The sequence below is a fragment of the Tursiops truncatus genome, chromosome 11 (genome assembly GCF_011762595.2).
Source record: "Tursiops truncatus isolate mTurTru1 chromosome 11, mTurTru1.mat.Y, whole genome shotgun sequence".
In the NCBI taxonomy this organism is placed as follows: domain Eukaryota; kingdom Metazoa; phylum Chordata; class Mammalia; order Artiodactyla; family Delphinidae; genus Tursiops; species Tursiops truncatus.
The window spans coordinates 41,352,171-41,377,020 of record NC_047044.1 but is presented as its reverse complement, the minus strand read 5'-3'; the positions used below and the strand labels follow the sequence as shown (position 1 = coordinate 41,377,020).

The 24,850-nt window shown below is 35.3% G+C and overlaps 1 protein-coding gene across 2 annotated transcripts in view; it reads left to right on the top strand.

Annotated features, from left to right (window-relative positions):
* Nucleotides 1-24,850, top strand: part of ZDHHC17 (zDHHC palmitoyltransferase 17) — a 139,104-nt gene that overhangs the window by 62,717 nt on the left and 51,537 nt on the right. For both annotated transcript variants that reach the window (XR_012324284.1, XM_073788386.1), the window contains exons 9-10: nucleotides 18,981-19,123; nucleotides 20,503-20,605. Coding sequence is in view for 1 of the 2 variants with exons in the window: in XM_073788386.1 (XP_073644487.1) it covers nucleotides 18,981-19,123; nucleotides 20,503-20,605 (246 nt within the window). In the remaining variant the exon portion in view is untranslated. The remainder of the gene's footprint in view (nucleotides 1-18,980; nucleotides 19,124-20,502; nucleotides 20,606-24,850) is intronic.

Sequence of the window (24,850 nt, the reverse complement as noted above, 5' to 3'; positions counted from 1 at the left end):
TTTTCCTGAAAGGCGGGTCTGTATTTGTTAAAAATTTATTTCCTTAAAAGGAAAAATTAGCTGACAGTTTTTTTGTATACCAAAATAATTGACAGGGTATTTGCTAACTTGTCAGTAATCACAACTTGAATGGCATTAAGCCTTAGATATCATATATGTCCTATTTAGGCTGCTCTAGTGGTAATACTGTTTGTATAAAGTTAACGTTGATCTATCTGTTACTGGAACAAAATAAGTTTTGGGTAAAGGGAAATAGAATTGAAAGCATGTCTCATTTATTTGTAGGAGTTCAGACTTCCTTAATGAGCTGAAAAGTTCACTGGTCCATTACTTAGACTTCAGAAGAATTTATAGTTTATAAACATGTCTATTTTCAGTCCCATATTTGAGACTAAGGAGCAGTTTTTGCATGTCATGTCAACTTTTCATTTCACTATTAGATATATTAAAAATAGTTATTTATTTACTTTGATGTTGCTCTGTCCTCTAGAATTTAGAGCAGTTTTGCTCAACAGAGTAAAAAGTGGCTAATTTCTCATAATAACTAGGCTACTAGTAAAAATGTCTTTTATTACTCTGGAAAATCCCATTGTCTTTATATGTTCATTTTGCTTAGTGTAAATATGCTAAAGGGTATTTTTTTAATGTATTGTCAGATGAAAATGACTTTGTAAATTCAAGATGTTTATTAATATATAAAGTTATTTATTATAGCAATAATGAACTATATATCAGGCTTATGTGTTTGGATATGGTTTCTTTTAAAAAGATTGCCTCATTAAAAGTTTAGCACAATTTTATTAACATTTGTGTATATTATTGTGATCAGAAATTGCGTATTCCTGGTTTTTTGGGTTTTGTTTTTTTGCATTAGTAGCTTTAAATATATTATGCATTCTAAAAAGGTCACTAGATAAAAATATATGATGGATTGGGGCTTTGTGTAATTAAGTATTTGTGTAGACTGTTCTCTTTCCATCTCACATTAGAAAAATTTAAATTATGAACATGACTTGGTTTGCTAGTGTGTGAAGTATGTTCTGTATTTAAAACTAAACAAGAAAACACCCAGGACTCAATAGCTTTTTACTAAAAATAAGTCATCCCAAAAGGAAAAAAAAGATATTTTTGGACAGTGATAGTAGACAGATATGAAAGGAGTCTTGATTTTAGAAAACTATTTTAAAAGCTGTTTGATTTTTAAGATTAGAAGATTTTAGGCAGATTTATGGTTAAATAAGTGTTACTTGCTTATTAATGAGTTAGAAGGAAATCTCTAAATCAGTGTTTCTCAGAATTTAGAAACCCACGATCCCTTTTGTTAACAGTAGAAATCTCACATGTATTACTTTTTAATGTTGTTTATTGATTATGTGAGAATAAATCTGGGAAGATGGAGTAGATATATTTTTTTCCCTATTCCTTCCTGCCAAGTGCAACTAAAAAACCTGGACATTATGTACAAAACAAATATAGGAAGACTGAAGATGGAGACAAGGTGGCAGAGCAGGTAGGGAGCTAAGGATCCAAAGAATGACATGGTGGTGAGTTCCCTGCATTTTCTTTTTTTGCCTCATATTTCCCAGAAGAGGAACTGACAAAGCCAACAACCCAGAATCGTGAATGGGACAGACAAAAAAATGCTCCCCAAAAACCTGCTTTTTAGCCACAGGACCACAAGAGAGGCAGCTTATTTAGCACGATAGAAACTTTTAGAAAATAACTTTCTACTACAGCCAAACACAACAGAAAAAACATGGCTCCACCCTGACTCACAACAGCAAAGGCCTAGACTTCGCCCTTACCAGGCTATAATGATGTGCCCCAACTTCTCTCCTGGGGTGGTGTCAGGGAAGGTGGAGTGGAGACTTGGGACTTTCATCCCCACTGGCTGTTAATGAGGTCCCATCCCCTGCTGTTATCAGTGGAGACCACATAGGAAACAGTAATGAGGCACTTGTAACCCTCCCAGTCAAGGAGATACCAGTAGAGGTATAGTGGAGAGCTGAAAGTCCCACCTTTGCCTGTCCATAATGAGGAAACCCCTCCTCAGGTGTCAGTGAAGGCCCCCTTGGAATCCTGGACTTTCACCTCACCTGCCAGTAATGAGAAGGTGTCTCACTTCCCTCCCCCTGCCTACATAAGAGGAATCCACATAAAAGAAAAGGTTTAAATAAGATCCAGTGTCTCATAATACCCAAAATGTCTAGGTTTCAAACAAAAATCACATATCAAACCAAGAATCGAGAAGATCTAACTGAATGAAAAGAGGATCAGTAAATGCCAGTGTGATGACAGAGATGTTGGAATTATCTGACAAAAGAATTTAACAATCATCATAAAAAGCCTTTAGTGAATACTTACGAACATGGTTGAAACAACTGAAAAATAGAGTCTCAGCAAAGAAATAGAACTATAGAAATAGAATAAAGAAGAACCAAATGGAAATTTTAAAACGGAAAATTATAATAGCCAAAATAAAAAAGAGTCAGTGGATGAGCTCAACAGCAGAAGAGAGGAGGCAGAGGAAAGAATCAATGACCTTGAAGATAGACGATAAAAATTACCTGTTTTCAACAACAAAAGGAAATAAACTGAGAAAAACAAGCAAAACAGAACAGAACTTTAGGGACCTGTGGTTATAACAGAATATCTAACACTGATATGATTGGAGTACCAGAAGCAGAAAAGTGGGTGGAGCTGAAAAAGTACTCAAACATATGATGGCCCAAAACCCCCCAAATTTGGCAAAAGACAGACCTGCAGATTAAAAGTGGAGCAAACCCTAAACAGAATAAACTCAAATCCAAACCAAACACTCATAGTCAAACTTCTGGAAACTAAAGACTACAAAATAAAAATCTTGAAGTCCCCTTACCAGTAGGGGTAAAACTATTCAAGAACACTGGATTTCTCATCAGAAACCGTAGAGGCAGAAGGAGCTGCCACATTTTTCACGTGCTGGATGGAAAGAACTTTCAATCCAGAATCCTTTATCCAGTGAAAATATCTTTCAGCAATGAAGGAGAAGTCAACACATTTTCAGATAAAGGAAAAGTAAGAGAATTTGTGGCCAGCAGACCTGCCCTAAAAAAATGGCTAAGAGAAGTTCTTTAGACAGAAGGAAAATGATAAAAGAAAGAACCTTGGAACATAAGATCATGGTAAGCAAAATTATGGGTAAATACAGTAGACTTTCCTTCTTATCCTACGTCTTCCAAATTGTGTTTGACAGTTGAAGCAAAATTATAATACTGTTTGATGTGGATCTAAATGTATGTAGAAAACATATTTGAGACAATTTATAATGTGAACAGGGGAGGGTAGAGGGACATTAATGGAGGTAAGGTTTCCACATCTCACTTGAATTGGTAAAATGATGACACCAGTATACTGTGATAAGTTATATTTATATAATACTTAGAGTACCCACTAAAAAAGCTATTCAGAGAGATATACTCAAAAACACCATAGATAAAATAAAATTCTAAAAAGCTTTTCAGTAACCCACAAGAAGTCAGGAAAAATAAACCAGAAACAAAGACACAGAACAAACAAAAAAACAAAAAATAAAATTATAGATTTCAACCCTAACGTATCAATAATTAAAGTAACTGTAAATGGTCTAAATATACCAATTAAAAGACAGATATTGGCAGTGTGGATTACAAAGTGTGACTCAACTATATACTGTCTGTAAGAAACTCACTTCACATACAGGAATATTGGCAAGTTACTTATATGGGCAAGTAGCAGAATGGAAATGACATATACCAAAAGCAGGCGAAGACAGTACAAAAAGGAAAACTACAGGCGTACCTCATTTTATTGCATTTCACAGATATTTTGTTTTTGTTTGTTTGTTTGTTTTTGCAAAATGAAGGTTTGTGGCAATCTGCATCTAGTAACTCTTGTTGGTGCCATCTTTCCAACAGCATTTGCTTACTTCGTATCTCCATGTCACATTTTGGTAATTCTCCCAATATTTCAAACCTTCCACCAGCAAAAAGATTATGACTTGATGAAGGCTCAGATGATGGTTAGCATTTTTTAGCAATAAAGTATTTTTTACTTAAAGTGTGTACAGTGATTTTTTAGACATAATGCTATTGCATGCTTAATAGACTACAGTATAGTGTAAACATAACTTTTTAAAATTGAAATGTAGTTGATGTTCAATATTATGTCAGTTTCAGATGTACTACACAGTGATTTCACATTTGTATACGTTATGAAATGATCCACATTGAGTCTAGTAACCGTTTGTCCCTATACAAATTTATTACAATATTATTGACCATATTCCTTATGCTATATATTACATCCCATGGCTTATTTATTTTATAACTGGAGGTTTGTACCTCTTAATCCCCTTCATCTCTTTCACCCCCAACCCCCTCCCCTCTGGCAACCACCTGTTCTTTGTATCTCTGAGTCTGTTTTTGGTTTGTTTGTTTGTTTTTTTATTCCCCATATAAGTGAGACCATATGGTATTTGTCTTTCTCTGACTTATTTCATCTAGCATAATACCTCTCAATCCATTCATGTTGTCACAAATGGCAAGATTTCATTCTTTTTTATGGCTGAGTAATATTCTGTTGTGTATATAGATCACATTTTCTGTATCTATTCATCTCTATCAATGGGCATTTAAGTTGCTACCATATCATGGTTATTGTAAATGATACTGCAGTGAACATTGAGATGTATATATATTTTCTAATTAGTCTTTTTGTTTCTTTGGGTAAATACCCAGAAGTGAAATTGCCGGGTCATGTGTCAGTTCTATTTTTAATTTTTTGAAGACCCTCCATACTGTTTTCCAGAGTGCCTGTACCAATTTACAGTTCTACCAATAGTGCACAAGGATTCCCTTTTCTTCACATCCTTGCCAACATTTGTTATTTCTTGTCTTTTTTGATGATAGCCATTCTCACAGGTCTGAGGTGGTATCCTGTTTTGGTTTTGATTTGCATTTCCCTGATTAGTGATGTTGAGCATCTTTTTTTCATGTGTCTGTTGGCTATTTGTATATCTTCTTTGAAAAAATGTCTATTCCAGGTCCTCTGCCCACTTTATAATTGAGTTGTTTGTTTTTTTGATGTTGAGTTATATGAGTTCTTTGTATATTTTGGATATTAACCCCTTATCAGGTGCATCATATGCAGATATCTTCTCCCATTCAGTGAGCTGCCCTTTTGGTTTGTTGTTGTTGTTAGTTTCCTTTACTGTGGAAAAACTTTTTAGTTTCATGCAATCCCATTTGTTTACTTTTGGTTTTGTTTCCCTTGATTGAGGAGGCAGAGCCAAAAAAATATTGCTGAGACTGATGTCAAAGAGCATGCTCCTGTTTTCTTCTAGGAGTTTTATGTTTCAGGTTTTACATTTAAGTCTTTAATCCATTTTGAGTTTATTTTTGTGTGTGATGTGAGAAACTAGTCCAGTGTGATTCTTTTACATGTAGCTGTCCAGTTTTCCCAACACTATTTAATGAAAAGGGTTTTTCCCCCTCATTTTATATTCTTGCTTCCTTTGTTGTAGATTAATTGATCATATAAGCATGGGTTTATTTTTGGGCTCTCCATTCTGTTCCATTGATCTGTGTGTCTGTTTTTGTGCCAGTGTCATACTGTTTTGATTACTGTTAACTTTGCAGTATAGTTTGAAATCACAGATTGTGATACTTCAGTTTGTTCTTTCTCAAGATTGCTTTGGCTATTCAGGGTCTTTCGTGTTTCCATACAAATTGTAGAATTACTTGTTTTAGTTCTGTGAAAAATGCCATTGGTATTTTGATAGGGACCACACTGAATCTGTAGATTGCCTTGGGTAGTGTGGTCATTTTAACAATATTAATTCTTCCAGTCTTTGAGAATGGTATGTTTTACCATTTGTTGTGTCATCTTCAGTTTCTTTCATCAATGTCTTATAGTTTTCAGAGTACAAATCTTTTACCTCTTCGGTTAGATTTATTCCTAGGTATTGTATTTTTTTTGATGCACTTGTAAATGGGATTGTTTACTTAATTTCTCTTTTTAATGGTTTGTTATTACAACAGAGTTTAGTTTATTAATTTTGTATCCTGCAACTTTACTGAATTCACTTATTAGTTCTAGTAGTATTTTGGTGGTGTCTTCTGGGTTTTCTGTATCTAGTGTCATGTCATCTGCAAACAGTGACAGTTTTACTTCTTCCTTTCCAATTTGGATTCCCTTTATTTCTTTTTCTTATCTCATTGCTGTGGCTAGGACTTCTAATACTGTGTTGAATAAAAGTAGAAGAGTGTGCATCCTTGTGTTGTTCCTGATCTTAAAGGAAATGCTTTCAGCTTTTCACCACTGAGTATGATGTTAGCTGTGGGTTTGTCATATATGGCCTTTTTTATGTTGAGGTATGTTTCCTTTTACCCACTTTGTTGAGAGTTTTTATCATAAATGGATGTTGAATTTTGTCAAAAGCTTTTTATGTATCTACTGAGATAATCATATGGTTTTTATTCTTCAGTTTGTTAATGTAGTATAGCATGCTGATTGATTGGCTGTTTGGGTGGCCCCAGATGGTGGGGGGGGCAGTGCTCAGGGATGGTACCACCCAGCTGGAGGGTGGGCCAGTTTCTGGGTACTAATAGGCTAGAGGGAGGATTCTAAAAGGGTGCTTGCCCACCCTAGTGTTATTAGGGTAGAAGAAGTTTCCCAGAATGGCTGCTACCAGCTTTTGTATCAGCAGGGGTCTCTCATTTGCCTCCTGCCTCTCCAGAGGACTCTCCAAGATCAGCAAGTGGATCTGTTCCAGGCTTCTAACTGCTGCCTCTTTGTGCTGAGACTTGGAGCATCTCAGATTTTTCCAGGGTCCTTTAAGAGCAGAGTCTCTGTTTCCTGTAGCCCTCCAGCTCTCCTGAACATGGGTGCTGCTGGTTTCCAAAGCCAGGAATTCTGGGAGCTTTACTTCCTGGTGCAGGACCCGTTGACTGAGGAGTCCCACACGGGGCTCAGACCCCTTCTCCCTCATAGAGGAAAGGCCTCCACGATTGTGATATTCCTTCCATTTGTGGGTCACTGATCCTGGGGGTGTGAGCCCTGATTATACCATGTCTCCACCCCTCCTACCCATCTCATTGTGGTTCCGTCTTTATTTCTTTAGTTATGGAAAATCCTTTCTGCTAGTCTAAAGGTCATTTTCCTAGAGAGTTGCTCTGTAAATAGTTGTAAAGTACTTGTATGCTGAAACATTTTAAATGCCAATGAAGGAAATCAAGGATGACCTAAATAAGTGGAGAGACATACTGTGTTCATGAACTGGAAGACAACTTAGTAAATATGTCAGTTGTCCCCAAATTAATATACAGGTTTAATGTAATTAAATAATTCCAGCAAAATTTTTTATTAGTATATACAAGATTATTCCAAAATTTATATGGAAAGACAGTAGACTTAGAATAGCTAAAACTATTTTGAAAAAGAGGAATCACTCTTTGCAGTTTTAAGACCTACTATATAGCTTCAGTAATCAAGACTGTGTAGTATTGCTGGAGGAATAAAGTGATCAGTGGAACAAAATAGAGAGCCCAGAAGTAGAACCACAGAGGTATGCCCACTGGCATTTGACAGATGTGTAAAAGCAATTCAATGGAGGAAAGACAGCCTTTTCACCAATTGATATTGGAGCATTTGGACATGCAAAGGCAAAAAAATAAACCTCTGCTCAAACCTCACACTGTATTAAAAAATTAACTCAAAACTGTTCAAGACTTAAATGTAAAATGTAAAACTGTAAAAATCTAGGGCTAGGCAAAGAGATTTGACACAAAAAGTATGATCCATAAAGGTAAAAATTGATCATTTGGATTTGGATCAAAATTTTAAACTTACATTCTATGAATGACCCTGTGATTAGAATGAAAAGGCATACTACAGACTGGGAGAAAGTATTTACAAGCCACATTTCCAACAAAGGACTAGTTTCCAAAATGTATTAAGAACTTTCAAAACTCAGCAGTGCAAAATCAATACAATTAGTAAATAGGCTAAACAAGAGATATTTTCACCAAAAAATATATAAAAATGGCAGATAAGCAGGTGAAAAGATCTTCAACATCATTTTAGTCATTAGGGAAATGCAAATTGAAACCACAGTGACTTACTATTTTATACCTGTCAGAATAACTAAATAAAAAGTTGCAACAACACCAACTGCTGATGAGGATGCCGAGAAACTCATCTGTTGCTGAAGAATATGTAAAAAAGTACAGCAACCTGGAGAACAGTTTGGAATTTTCTTTTAAAAAGCTTAACATGTGGGCTTCCCTGGTGGCGCAGTGGTTGAGAGTCTGCCTGCCAATGCAGGGGACATGGGTTCGTGCCCCGGTCTGGGAGGATCCCACATGCTGTGGAGCGGCTGGGCCCGTGAGCCATGGCTGCTAAGCCTGTGCATCCGGAGCCTGTGCTCCGCAGCGAGAGAGGTCAGAACAGTGAGAGGCCCGCATAATGCAAAAAAAAAAAAAAAAAAAAAAAAAAAAAGCTTAACATGCAATACCATACAACCCAGAAACTGTACTCTTAAGCATTTATCCCAGAGAAATGGAACCTTATATTCACAGAAAAATTTGTATGTGAATGTTTATAGCAGCTTTGTTCATAATAACCCAAAATAGAAACAACCCCAACGTCCTTCAGTGGGTGAATGATTAAACAAACTGACACATTCATGCCATGGAGTATTCCTCAGCAATAAAAAGGAATGAACTAATGGTACGTACAATAACCCAATGAATATTTGGAGAATTCTATTATGAGTGAAAAGCCAATCCTATTAGGTTACATACTATATAATTCCATTTATATAAAATTCTTGAAATGACAAAATTATGGAAATGTAGAACACGTTAGTAGTTGGCAGAGGTTAATATGGCAGTGAGGAGTAGGATATGAGGGAAATTGCTATAAAAGGATGGAAATATTCCTTGTAGTGATGGAAATATTCTGTATCTTATTTGTGTCAGTGTCAATATCCTGGTTGTGATATTATACTACGCTTTTGCAAGATATTAGCCTTTTGGGAACTTTGGGTAATGAGTACTTGGGATCTGTCCACATTTTTTATTAAAACTGCGTGACCCACAGCTAACATCATACTTAATGGTGAAAAGCTGAAAGCATACCTTCTAAGGTTGGGAACAAGACAAGGATGCCCACTCTTGCCACTTTAATTCAACGTGGTTTTGGAATTCCTAGCCACAGCAATCAGAGAAGAAGAAGAAATAAAATGAACCCAAATTGGAAAAGAAGAAGTAAAATTGTCACTGTTTTCAGATGACATTATGCTATACATAGAAAACCCTAAAGACATTACCAGAGAACTACTAGCACTCATCAGTGAATTCAATAAGATTACTGGATACAAAATTAATATACAGAAATCTATTTCATTTCTATGCACTATCAACAAAATATCAAAAAGAGAAATTAAAGGAACAATCGCATTTACCATCACATCAAAAAAGAATAAAATACCTAGGAGTAAACCTACCTAAGGAGGCAAAACACCTGTACTCTAAAAACTATAAGATGCTAATGAAAGAAATTGAAGACGTCACAAACAGATGGAAAGGTATACCATGTTCTTGGATTGGAAGAATCAATATTGTTAAAATGACCATACTATCCAAGGCAGTCTACAGTTTCAACACAATCTCTATCAAATTACCAATGGCATTTTTCACAGAACTAGAACAAAAGATTTTTAAATTTGTATGGAGCCACAAAAGACCCAGAATAGCCAAAACAATCTTCAGAAAGAAAAACGGAGCTGGAGGAATCATGCTCCCTGACTTCAGACTATACTGCAAAGCTACAGTAATCGGAGATTCCAACCAAGCCGGGAACGTCAACAAGGGAAAAGAGAGAGCTTCTGAGACAAAGTTCGGGGTTAACCCATTGCTGTGGTGAGAGGCTTCAGTAAATCACAGCTGAAATACACTGGACAAACGTTGGTGATTCCCAGGAGTTAAGAAAACAGATGCAAAAGCAGAGAAAATTTTGTGATTTCTTCGTCTTTTCAGCACTGCAGTTATGTGTTCTAAGCATCTTCTGAAAGCCTCTTTGTAAATACTTTTAAAAGGCCAGAAAAATGTTAGTGTTGCTGCCTTAGATGTTCCAGTCTGCCTTCTGCCTTTCTCCAATGACTACACCATTACAATCGAAAGAAGAAAATTCCAGTCAAGAAGCCTTAGAGGGCAGACAGCAGAAGCAAGAAGAACTACAATCCTGCAGCCTGTGGAACAAAAACCACATTCACAGAAAGAGAGACAAGATGAAAAGGCAGAGGGCTATGTACCAGATGAAGGAACAAGATAAAACCCCAGAAAAAAACTAAATAAATTGGAGATAGGCAACCTTCCAGAAAAAAAATTCAGAATAATGATAGTGAAGATGATCCAGGACCTCGGAAAAAGAATGGAGGCAAAGATCGAGAAGATGCAAGAAATGTTTAACAAAGATCTAGAAGAATTAAAGAACAAACAAACAGAGATGAACAATACAATAACTGAAATGAAAACTACACTAGAAGGAATCAATAGCAGAATAACTGAAGCAGAAGAACGGATAAGTGAACTGGAAGACAGAATGGTGGAATTCACTGCTGCAGAAGAGAATAAAGAACAAAGAATGAAAAGAAATGAAGACAGCCTAAGAGACCTCTGGGACAACATTAAACATAACAAATTCGCATTATGGGGGGGTCCCAGCAGGAGAAGAGAGAGAAAGGACCGGAGAAAATATTTGAAAAGATTATAGTCAAAAACTTTCCTAACATAAGAAAGGAAATAGCCACCCAAGTCCAGGAGGCACAGAGAGTCCCATACAGGATAAACCCAAGGAGAAACACGCTGAGACACATAGTAACCAAATTTGCAAAAATTAAAGACAAAGAAAAATTATTGAAAGCAGCAAGGGAAAAATGGCAAATAACATACAAGGGAACGCCCATAAGATTAACAGCTGATTTCTCAGCAGAAACTCTCCAAGCCAGAAGGGAGTGGCATGACATATTTAAAGTGATGAAAGGGAAGAACCTACAAGCAAGATTACTCTACCCGGCAAGGATCTCATTCAGATTCGATGGAGAAATCAAAAGCTTTACAGACAAGCAAAAGCTAAGAGAATTCAGCACCACCAAACCAACTCTACAACAAATGTTAAAGGAACTTCTCTAAGTGGGAAACACAAGAGAAGAAAAGGACCTACAAAAACAAACACAAAACAATTAAGAAAATGGTCATAGGAACATAAATATCGATAATTACCTTAAACGTCAATGGATTAAATGCTCCAACCAAAAGACACAGGGTCACTGAATGGATATAAAAACAAGACGCATATATACGCTGTCTACAAGAGACCCACTTCAGACCTAGGGACACGTACAGACTGAAAGTGAAGGGATGGAAAAAGCTACTCCATGCAAATGGAAATCAAAAGAAAGCTGGAGTACCAGTACTCATATCAGGTAAAATAAACTTTAAAATAAAGAATGTTACAAGAGGGAAAGAAGGACACTACATAATGATCAAGGGATCAATCCAAGAAGAAGATATAACAATTATATGCACCCAACATAGGAGCACCTCAATACATAAGGTAACTGCTAACAGCTCTAAAAGAGGGAATCAACAGTAACACAACACTAGTGGGGGACTTTAACACCTCACACCAATGGACATATCATCCAAACAGAAAATTAATAAGGAAATAGAAGCTTTAAATGACACAATAGACCAGATAGATTTAATTGATAGTTATAGGACATTCCATCCCAAAACAGCAGATTACACTTTCTTCTCAAGTGCACACGGAACATTCTCCAGAATAGATCACATCTTGGGTCACAAATCAAGCCTCAGTAAATTTAAGAAAATTGAAATCATATCAAGCATCTTTTCTGACCACAACACTATGAGATTAGAAGTCAATTAGAGGGGAAAAAAAACGTAAAAAACACAAACACATGGAGGCTAAACAATACATTACTAAATAACCAAGAGATCGCTGAAGAAATCAAAGAGGAAATCAAAAAATACCTAGAGACAAATGACAATGAAAACACGATGATCCAAAGCCCTTGGGATGCAGCAAAAGCAGTTCTAAGAGGGAAGTTTATAGCAATACAAGCCTAGCTCAAGAAACAAGAAACATCTCAAATAAACAATCTAACGTTACACCTAAAGGAACTAGAGAAAGAAGAACAAACAAAACCCAAAGTTAGTAGAGGGAAAGAATTCATAAAGATCAGAGCAGAAATAAATGGAATAGAAACAAAACAATAGCAAAGATCCATAAAACTAAAAGCTGGTTCTTTGAGAAGTTAAGCAAAATTGATAAACCATTAGCCACACTCATCAAGAAAAAGAGGGAGAGGACTCAAATCAATAAAATTAGAAAGGAAAAAGGAGAACTTACAACAGACACCACAGAAATACAAAGCATCCTAAGAGACTACTACAAGCAGCTCTATGCCAACAAAATGGACAGCTTGGAAGAAATGGACAAATTCTTAGAAAGGTATAACCTTCCAAGACTGAACCAGGAAGAAAAAGCAAATATGAACAGACCAAACACAAGTAATGAAATTGAAACTGTGATTAAAAATCTTCCAACAAACAAAAGCCCGGACCAGATGGCTTCACAGGTGAATTCTGTGAAACATTTAGAGAAGAGCTAACATCCATCCTTCCCAAACTCTTCCAAAAATTTGCAGAGTAAGAAACACTCCCAAACTCATTCTGTGAGGCCATCATCACCCTGATACCAAGACCAGACAAAGATACTACAAAAAAAGAAAATTACAGACCAATATCACTGATGAATATAGATGCAAAAATCCTCAACAAAATACTAACAAACAGAATCCAGCAACACATTAAAAGGATCATACACCATGATCAAGTGGGGTTTATCCCAGGATTGCAAGGAATCTTCAGTATATGCAAATCAATCAATGTGACACACCATATTAACAAACTGAAGAATAAAAACCATATGATTATCTCACTAGATGCAGAAAAAGCTTTTGACAAAATTCAACACCGATTTATGATAAAAACTCTCCAGAAAGTGGGCATACAGGGAGCCAACCTCAACATAATAAAGGCCATATACAACAAACCCACATCAAATACCTGTCTCAATGGTGAAAAACTGTAAGCATTTCCTTTGAGATCAGGAACAAGACAAGGATGTCCGCTCTCACGGCTATTATTCAACATAGTTATGGAAGTCCTAGCCACGGCAATCAGAGAAGAAAAAGAAATAAAAGGAATCCAAATTGGAAAAGAAGTAAAACTGTCACTGTTTGCAGATGACATGATACTATACATAGAGAATCCTAAAGATGCCACCAGAAAACTACTAGAGCTAATTAATGAATCAGGTAAAGTTGCAGGATACAAAATTAATGCACAGAAATCTCTTGCATTCCTATACACTAATGTTGAGAAATTAAGGAAACGCTCCCATTTACCACTGCAACAAAAAGAATAAAATACCTAGGAATAAATCTACCTAGGGAGACAGAAGACCTGTATGCAGAAAACTATAAGACACTTATGAAAGAAATTAAAGATGATACAAACAGATGGAGAGATATACCGTGTTCTTGGATTGGAAGAATCAACATTGTGAAAATGACTCTACTACCCAAAGCAATCTACAGATTCAATGCAATCCCTATCAGATTACCAATGGCACTTTTACAGAACTAGAAGAAAAAATCTTAAAATTTGTATGGAGACACAAAAGACCCCGAATAACCAAAGCAGTCGTGAGGGAAAAAAACGGAGCTGGAGGAATTAGACTCCCTGACTTCAGACTATACTACAAAGCTGCAGTAATCAAGACAATATGGTACTGGCACAAAAACAGAGATATAGGTCAATGGAATAGGTTAGAAAGCCCAGAGATAAACCCATGCAACTATGGTCAACTAATCTATGACAAAGGAGGCAAGGATATACAGTGGAGAAAAGACAGTCTCTTCAAGAAGTGGTACTTGGAAAACTGGACAGCTACATGTAAAAGAAAGAAATTAGAACACTCTCTAACACCATACACAAAAATAAACTCAAAATGTATTAGAGACCTAGATGTAAGACTGGACACTATAAAACTCTTAGAGGAAAACATAGGAAGAACACTCTTTGACATAAATCACAGCAAGATCTTTGTTGATCCACCTCTTAGAGTAATGGAAATAAAAAGAAAAATAAACAAATGGGCCCTAATGAAACTTAAAAGCTTTGGCAAAGCAACAGAGACTACAAGCAAGACGAAAAGACATCCCTCAGAATGGGAGAAAATATTTGCAAACGGACAAAGCATTAATCTCCAAAATATATAAACAGCTCATGCAGCTCAATATTAAAAAAACAACCCAATCAGAAAAGGGCAGAAGACCTAAATAGACATTTCTCCAAAGAAGACATACAGATGGCCAAGAAGCACATGAATAGCTGCTCAACATCACTAATTATTAGAGAAATGCAAATCAAAACTACAATGAGGTATCACCTCACCCCAGTTAGAATGGCCATCATCAGAAAATCTACAAACAACAAATGCTGGAGAGGGTGTGGAGAAAAGGGAACCCTCTTGGGAATGTAAATTGATAAACCACTATAGAGAACAGTATGGAGGTTCCTTCAAAAACTAAAAATAGAATTACCATATGACCCAGCAATCCCACTACTGAGTGTATACCCAGAGAAAACCATAATTCAAAAAGACACGTGCACCCCATTGTTCATTGCAGCAGTATTTACAGCAGCCAGTTTGTGGAAGCAACCTAAATGCCCAACAAGAGACGAATGGATAAAGAAGATGTGGTAAATATATACAATTGAATATTACTCAGCCATAAAAAAGAACGAATTGGGTCATTTGTAGAGACATGGATGAATCTAGGGACTGTCATACAGAGTGAAGTAAGTCAGAAAGAGAAAAACAGATATTGTATATTAACACATATATGTGGAACCTAGAGAAATGGTACGGATGAACTGGTTTGCAGGGTAGAAATTGAAACACACATGTAGGGAACAAATGTATGGACACCAAGGGGGAAAGTGGCAGAGGCGGGTGGTGCTGGTGCTGTGATGAATTGGGAGATTGGGATTGACATATATACACTAATATGTAAATATGGATAACTAATAAGAACCTGCTGTATAAAAAAGAAAAACAGCTACAGTAATCAAAACAGTATGGTATTGGCACAAAAGCAGATTGTATAGATCAATGGAACAAGATAGAAAGCTCAGAAATAAACCCATGCACTTATGGTCAGTTAATCTACGACAAAGGAGGCAAGAATATACAATGGAGAAAGGACAGTCTCTTCAGTAAGTGGTGCTGGGAAAACTGGATACCTACAGGTAAAAAGAACAAACATTCTCTAACACCATATCAAAAAATAAACTCAAAATGGATTAAAGACCTAAATGTAAAACTGGATACTATAGTACTCCTAGAGGAGAACATAAGCCGAACACTCTTTGACATAAATCATAGCAATATTTTTTTGGCTCTGTCTCCTAGAGTAGTGGCAATACAAAAATAAACAATTAAGACCTAATTAAGCTTAAAAGCTTTTGCAAAGGAAACCATAAACAAAAAAAGACAACCTGCAGAATTGGAGAAAATATTTGCAAGTGATGCTACCGACAAGCGATTAATTTCCAAAATATACAAACAACTCACACAGCTTAATATCAAAAAAACAAACAACCCAATGAAAATATGGGCAGAAGACCTAAATAGACATTTCTCCAAATAAGACATACACATGGCCATCAGGCACGTGAAAAGATGCTTAACATAGCTAATTATTAGAGAAATGCAAATCAAAACTACAATGCGGTATCACCTCACACCAGAATGGCCATCAATAAAAAGTCTACAAACAATAAATGCTGGAGAGGGTATGGAGAAAAAGGAACCCTCCTACACTGTTGGTGAGAATGTAAATTGGTGCAGCTACTGTGGAGAACAGTATGGAGGTTCCTTACAAAACTGAAAATAGAATTACCATGTGATCCAAGAATCCCACTCCTGGGCATATATCGGGATAAAACTCTAATCTGAAAAGATACGTGCACCCCAATTTTCATAGCAGCACTGTTTACAATAGCCAAGACATGGAAGCAACCTAAAGAAGATGTGGTATATATATACAATGGAATATTACTCAGCCATAAACAAGAATGAAATAATGCCATTTGCTGCAACATGGATGGACCTAGAAATCATATTAAGTGAAGTAATCAGAGACAAATATCATATGATATCACTTATATGTGGAATCTTAAAAAATGATATAAATGAACTTATTTGCAAAACAGAAATAGACTCACAGACATAGAAAACAAACTTATTGTTACCAGAAGGGATAACAGGGGGTAGGGGGAGATAAATTAGGAGTTTGGGATTAACATATACACACTACTAAGTATAAAACAGATAAATAGCAAGGACCTACTATATAGCACAGGGAACTGTATTCAATGTCTTGTAATAGCCTATAATTGAAAAGAATCTGTAAAAGAATATGTATATATATTCTTTTATATGTATGACTGAGTCACTTTGCTGTACACCTGAAGCTAACACAACATTGTAAATTAACTACATCAGTTTAAAAAATGGATTTAAAAAACTGCACGTGGGGCCTCCCTGGTGGCGCAGTGGTTGAGAGTCCGCCTGCCAATGCAGGGGACACGGGTTCGTGCCCCGGCCTGGGAAGATCCCACATGCCGTGGAGGGGCTAGGCCTGTGAGCCATGGCCGCTGAGCCTGCGTGTCCGGAGCCTGTGCTCCGCAACGGGAGAGGCCACAACAGTGAGAGGCCCACGTACCGCAAAAAAAAAAACCAACAAAAAAAAAAACTGCATGTGAATCTACAATTATTTCAAAATAAAAAGTTTAATTAAAAAATAGATTACTGAATTGTAGAATCTGGGTGGTGGATATACAGATATTCACTATAAAATGCTTTCAAATTTACTATATATTAGAAACGTTCTGTAATGAAATATACAAGAAAATAGATTTTTCATGTCTACAAATGCAGCGCATCACCATTACATCTTTACAGTATTATAATGCATATATTAAATGACAGCTTGAAATAAATCCAGAAATCACACACATCAGTATTTAACCAGGTGAAATGAGCCTATATTCACACAAAAAATTATATGTGAGAGCTTATGATGTCTTTATTTACAGTCAGAAACTGGAAACAAGCTTAATGCCTCAGCTGGGGAATGGATAACCAGACTGTGACACATCCTGTAATGGAATATACTCAGCATTAAAAAGGAACTTACTACTAATACACGTAACAATATGGATGAATGTCAAATGCATTTGCTAAGTGAAAGAAGCCAGATTTAAAAGACTGCATTCAGTATGACTCCTTTTATGTGACATTCCTGCAAAGGAAAAAGTAAAAAGACAGATATCAGACTAGTGGTTGCCAGGGCTTGGGCCTGGTGGCAGAAGGTATTTCAGGGCTTGATGGGACTGTTCTGTGTCTTGATATTCATGCTTGTTACACAACTGTGTATATTCATCAAAACTCAGAGAACTGTACACAAAAAAGGGTGAATTTCACTGTATGTAAATTGTCTTAATTTTTAATAATGAAAAAGTGTGGCCATTAATAATGAAAAATATGGCCATCGCTAAGGGAGAACAAGTGTCTTGACTAAAAACAAACCAAGTTAAAGATAATTTTAGAAAATACTTTTTCAAATGACACATGTCCACCTTCTCTCCCACCAATACCCACCCTTAGTCATACACTCTCTCCTCCCAGTTGTAAACTTTCTCTAATGTCTTGATATGGAATTCACACATAATAGAGATGAAGAAACAAACTGGAAGGGTGTTATTTCACTACAGCATAAAATTAAACTCTGAAGTCAATATGTTTAATTATAAGTCTAAGTTAAAATTACACAATTAGTTCAGAAAATGAATTACAGTGGCTGAATTGGGGAAGACATGGTCATTTATATGAAAAAGTATTTATTTCAGTAGAAGCCAATGGCATGAAAGGTGTGCTAAAAGTAAAAGAGGCATAATATAATATATTCTTGGCCTTCAGAAAGGTAAATATTCAATGATGAGAGTAATATTTACACTCTGAACTTTGTTGGATCACAGCTGGAATATCTTATATAGTTTTGTCACTTAAGGTAACTCGAGAGACTTAACAGCTGCTTGTAAGTTTGTGAAGGACTGTTATGTAGGAGTGGCAGTAGACTTTGTGTTGTTGTGAAGATACCAGGGAAGCAGGCAGGTTTTATACTTATGAGTATTTCTAACAGACCAGTACAAAAGTGAAATGGTACTATGTCTGAAATATTAAGCACTCTGCTTTGATATGTGTTCAGAGGCACATCGTCTCCATTCTGTGGTCTCTGGGACCCTGTAGATTGATTTTATTCTTTATCTTACTTTAAGGTTTTAATATACTGTTTATATGTATTATTAATATCTTCTCCAGGCTAAGCATACTCAGGTTTCCTTATCTGATATAGCTGTTGGACCTTCAGTCATTCTGGTTGCCCTTGTCTCCTTAGTTATCAATGCTTTTGTTAAAATGGGGTGGTATTTTCATGAACTGTTTTCTAGCCTGTCCACGTGTTGGCAGGTGGTACTACTGTCTTCTATATCTGACTATCTAGACCCAGTCCTATAACTTCTATTCTCATTTTCTACAGTTTTAACCAAGAACTTTTAAATTGTTTATTTAATACCTCTTTCTAGAAAACAGAGACTAGCACCTTAAATAGTATCTGTACATAGTAGATATATTTGAATGAATAATTTCACCCCTGTTCTATGTTTTCACACAGGTAACAGTGATTCACATTGAGGTTACTTGAAACATGCAAAAGTTTCTCTCTTTTTTTTTCTGTACAGGAATTTCGGCAGAAAGTAATGCTGGGAACTCCTTTCCTAGTTATTTGGCTGGTTGGGTTTATAGCAGACCTAAATATTGATTCTTGGCTCATTAAAGGGCTAATGTATGGTGGCGTTTGGGCTACAGTACAGTTTCTTTCAAAGTAAGTGTGTTGTTTTTAGCTATATTTTTAACTGGACATGTAAGAATATAGTTTGGACCTGGCTATATAAAATTAATGTTTTGTATATTTAGAACACTGCCTTTATATAACTTGTTTGATCTTAATTTAATGTTAAAGAATTTTTGGCAGATTTATATCTGAAATCTTTAACATTTTTAACATTGTTGTTAAAAATGACTCTAAAGGTACTTCCAGTGACAAGGTCTAACATATAATTTTTAAGGCTAAAATGCAGCTTTAAGACATTTCAATAGAAGTAGACTCAAGTTTGTTGAACTCTAAATGTAATATACATTGCTTATTTCTGGGTAACTATAATGCTTGAGCTTACCTTTCCATAGGAATTATATTTTCTTTGATCATAGGCAGTGTGCAAGAAAGATTTGATTTTAGCACAAGGTAGAGTCTAAGCATATGAAGTAGCGCTCAGTTTTGTTTTGTTTTAAAATTTTCTCTTTCTCCTTTTTTATTTAAACATTGTGATCATGCCCTTTTCTTCTTATCCCTAGATCCTATTCCCCTAAAGTGGCCCATCCAGCAAACTAGGCAGGCATTTATGATCCAGAACTTCCCACCTAATTTCTATTCCTTTAGTACCTTGTTTTCACCAGAATTTGAAAAGAGAGTTCTGAAAATAATTCAGAGAGAGATGAGAATGGCTGGTAATGCACTAATGTGGTAACTCTCAGGAAGAGGCTTAATTCTAGGTAATTAATCTCATTTTAGTGTTTCTAGGCACTCCAAGGGGTAGTGTAGGTAGGAATTCACCAATACTCCCTACTTAGTGTACATGGATGGTTGATCCTGCTTATGTTTAATAAAATTTATCAGTATTTATTTTTCCTGAATTCTGTAAACAATGACCTTTAATTCCTCCAAGTTAGCCAGTTCATTCTCTTTGAGAAGATGTGCTGAAAGCTTAGTGGGAATGTGTAGGTAAGGAGAAGTAATGATGAAACATAGAGAAAAACTTGGGGATTGCTTTGCGCTCATTTGTTCAAATTATGTCTTTGGTGGGTAATATGCTGGGTGATAGAGTTACTATATATACTAAAGTGAGTTATTGATTTAAGAGAATAGGAATACAGTGAAATTCTAAAGTTGAAAAGTACATAGAATATAATTTTAATTCTGATGAATTAAAAGTAGCTTAAGACTCTTGCTGAGTCATTCAGCTGTGCACTCATTTCTTATTGAATATTATGAAAACAGTATGGATACTTAAGCATCCTGGATTTCTGGGTTTTGTTAAGAGTATACTATACAGAATATATGTGATTTTCATTTAAATAAATAAATATTCTTTTTTACAATGAAATATGGAGTTCAAATTCGATAAAACTTCTTGTGTTTTACAGATCCTTTTTTGATCATTCGATGCATAGTGCATTGCCCCTTGGAATATATTTGGCAACCAAATTCTGGATGTATGTGACGTGGTTCTTCTGGTTTTGGAATGATATCCTTTGGTTATAAAGGTCTTAGTTTAATAATAATTTAACATAAGAGCTGAACTACTCACGACGTGCTACAGTAAAACAGTATTCCTAGAAAAATAAGTATGAACTAATGTATTGTTTTTAAATGTTTCATATTTAATAAATTGCTTTTCAAAGCTGCTTTTAATAATATCAGTAATAATAATAATAGTGACCATTTATTGATTTTTTAAAGGGCATTTTCTTAAATACTTTGTGCTCCATTTAGTATACATCCTATACGTTAGTACTGTTGTCTCCATTTTATAGATGAGACAATTTAGGCTTAAATAGGGTAAGCAGTTATTCTTGCCCAAGGTCACACAGCTAGTCTCTAATAAAGCAGGGTAGAACCACATATTTGTCTTATTCTATAACACTTACTCTGAACCTTTCTACTGAACTGTGATTTCCATGTTTTAGTGTCAAATTATTTTCTCTAAATATTTTATTATTATCACAACTTACTATTTTGCTGTGATAGGTAACAGTTTTCTCTTTTGCTTCATGAAAAACATGTAATGCTGTATCTTCAAATGTTGCTAACTTCAGCATATTATTTCAATGTACTATACTTTTAAAAAGTAATATAATTTGAAATTGTAAATGTGTGTGTATGTGTGAGATTCAGATCTCACATCTCAAGAAGTCAGATTCACATCTCAAGAAATAAGGACAATGTCAATTTTTGATATTTTTAATAGAAAAAAATCAACCAGTAAGACAGTCTGTTTTATTATAATAAAGGTACATGTTTCATAAATGTCTTAATCATTTTTCAAGACATTGCTATAAAAAGTATATAAGATTTTAAATGGTATGAATTATTCAGTGACTTTTAACTGTTCTGAACAATATTAATTAATAGCTGGTTTCACTTCACAGTGTTACATGTTTTAATATTGCACTCTTTTTAAGTTGTCTTGTGTATTAGACAAAAGCAAAATATGCTAATTTTCTTTGTGAAATGGAGCCTCAGAATTGTAACTACACTTCTAATTCTTATATTTTCACAGCATTGTAGGATTACCTTTAGAAAGTATAGTACTTTTAAATACTTTCTTAGCATAGTGTCTACTGAAAATTTTCCATGTGGCAGTTTTCACTAGCTCATTCTAGGCTTGTATTATACTTTGATATAAAAATTGTTCTTCAGGGATTTATTAAGCATTAGAACTATCTTATTGGAACATTTAATGTATAAAACATATCTGCTCATTTTCAGTACCTCATTATTTCAAATTTATAAAAAAGCACTGACCTCTGAAATGACTTCAGTATTCCAGACATATTTTCTAACTTTGCTTCCTAAATTGGACAGTAAATTTTATGTTCAAGAAAAAAAGTCAGATTCACATCTCAAAATAATTTTAGACTGTTGCTGTACTCTTATTAATCTGTTTGGATGTAAGTAGAGAAAAACAGGATAATTAGTAAAGTACCAAATAATGAAAACTTTATGCCAGAGAGTTTTGTATAGTCTGTGTATAAAGACTTGTGCCTAGGAACATCAGATGGCACTTAAGCGCTTGGAGACCATTTTAAACAGCAAAATCACCAAGAGAAGCACACAAATGCTAAACAAGAAGGCAGAGTATTGCCTCATGTAACTCAGCGGGGAATGTGTGCATAGGGCAACTCATATTTCTTGCTGCTTTGCACATACAAATGACTGCAAAAGCACTGTCAATATTGATTTTGGAGTTACAAATAAATTCTAGCTCGTAGGCATGAGGATCAACTGTATAAAAGTTATTTTAGTTCTCATAATATGTTACCCAACTTAAGTGCTTTTGTGGTGGTAATGAGTATTATATTGATGTAAACCATTTGTTATAATAAATTATTTTTCTTTTTTACTATTCATTAGATAAGTCTTACCCCATATACATGTTATATTTGTTTAGTGACTTTCTGGTTTGTAGTTCTTTCAGATACGTTGTTTTACTTGGTTCTCAGAACAATCCTTTGAGATTAAAAAAATAAATCACACAAATCGTAATGCTATTTTCTAACTGATGGAAAAATTGAGGTTCAGAGAAGTTGTATGTCTTGCTCAGAGTTACATAGCTAGGTAATTATCGAGAGTCTGATATAGAACCCAGCTCTTTGACCTGATACAGTATGTCTTCAAATGCCCTATTTTCTACTCTGAACATAATTTTTAAGTTCCTAAACCTTCTTAGAAAGCAATTTAGCAACCTGTAGAAAGGGCCTTTGATCTGTTAATTATTTATAAGTAAATAATAAGAGATAAGATCAAAGATTTATTTACAAGGATATTTATCATAGTACCATTTACAATATAATAGGGAAAAAATGGAAATAACCTAAATGTCCAACCTGAATAGGAGGAAAGATTTTTCAGTTATGTGACATATGGTACAGGATAAAATAGCCATTAAAATGCTTTTCTAAGACTTAGTGATATGGGCTCATACTTAGAATATAACAAATGAAAAAATACTAAATTGTATTTACAGAGAGATTCTAATTTTAAAACGTGCAAAAGATAAGAGCCGGAAGTGAGTACATGTAATTTTAGCTGTGGTTATTTCTGGGTGTGAGATTTGTGAGTGATTTTCTTGTGCTTTTATTTATTTGAAAATTTTGTTCATTGACCATACTTCATTTATAATAATCAAACAACTCTAAAATTCACTGTGGTAAACAGTAGAGTCTACTGTTTATTGTGTTGGCAACACTTTTGAAATAACTTATTAGGAATTTTATATCTAAAAATAATTATTTTTCAATCAGGTCTTAAGCTTCTTAAACCAAAGGTGGATGTGAGAAACTTATGGAACCTGGATCATTACATATGTAAAAATGAAAACAGTGCAGAATTATCATTTTCACCATTCTTTCCTATGCATTTTCCTCTTGAGCATTTTTTCCTGTAGTTTACTCTTAGGACTTCTTCAGTTTTACATGTATCTCTGCTAGTTTCCTTCTCATATTTTCTAAGCTTTTTAATCCCTATCTTTAGGTATCCAGTCATCACCTGTGAATTCCAACAATACTGCTATAAGTATTCTTGTATATCTTTTTTTTGTGCACATGTGCAGGTTTCTGTGAAGTCATTAAAGATACTCTTACAAAAGTTCTTAGTTCACATGTGTTTGACTACTGTGTGTAACGAATGATGTGACGGGAGAGGTCAGTGTCTTCCTTTTTGCTCATTAGAGAACTCATTGCTCCAACACACTCTTTCCTCACTCAGTTGCAGTATCAACCTCGATATTTATCAAGTTTCCTGTACTCTATTCGGTTTATTGATCTGTGTGCCTTACCAGTACTGTATTATCATATTACTGTAGCTTTATTCTTAACTCATGATATCTGGTAGGCCAAGTTTCCCAACTTTTTGTTTCTCAGGAATATCTTACCTCTTTTTAGCCCTTCGCACTTCTACTTAAATTTTTAAAAATCAGCTCCTTAAGTTCTATGGGAAGCCTAATGCAATTTTGATTGAAATTCTATTTAAGCTATAGAATAATTTAGAGAAAAATGACTTCTTTCTGATATTTAGATCTTTGCTATTTCAGAATATCCTAGAGTGGGTGGCTTAAACAACAAAAATTAATTTTCTCACAGTTCTGGATCAGGATGCCTGCACGGTTGTGTTCAGGTGAGGGCTCTCTTCCCGACTTACAGACAGTCACCTTCTCCCTGTGTCCTCACATGGCAGGAAGAGAGTGAGAGAGATCTCTTCTTTCCTCTTCTTATACAGCCACAGTCCTGTTGGGTTAGGGCCCCACCCTTATGACCTCATTTAACCTAATTATCTCCTAAAGAGCCTATCTCCAGGTACAGTCACATTATAAGTTAGGGCTTCAACATATGAATTTGGAAGAGGGGAGACACGATTCAGTCCATAGCAGAAGTCCAGGGTGGGATTGATAAGAATTCTGACTTTGTCTTTTCATCCACATTTCCCATACTACTAATACAGATGGAGGTGGGATTAAGAACTACCCCCGGCGGCCTGTCTCACCAGAATCATCTTCTTTCCTTGACCTCCAGTTTGAACTTTATGGTATAGTGTGGCTTGTCCTCTTTCCAAAGTTGTTGCTTGCATTTTGTGGATCACTTGGTTGGTTTGATTGACTGTTTTTGGTTCATTTTGGGGGTATTATGGTAAGTTAGAGCTGTAGTTCACAGCAGGCATCAAAATAACATCCAAGTAGATTAAAGAGTTAAATGGAAAAAGAAGATTCCATAAACA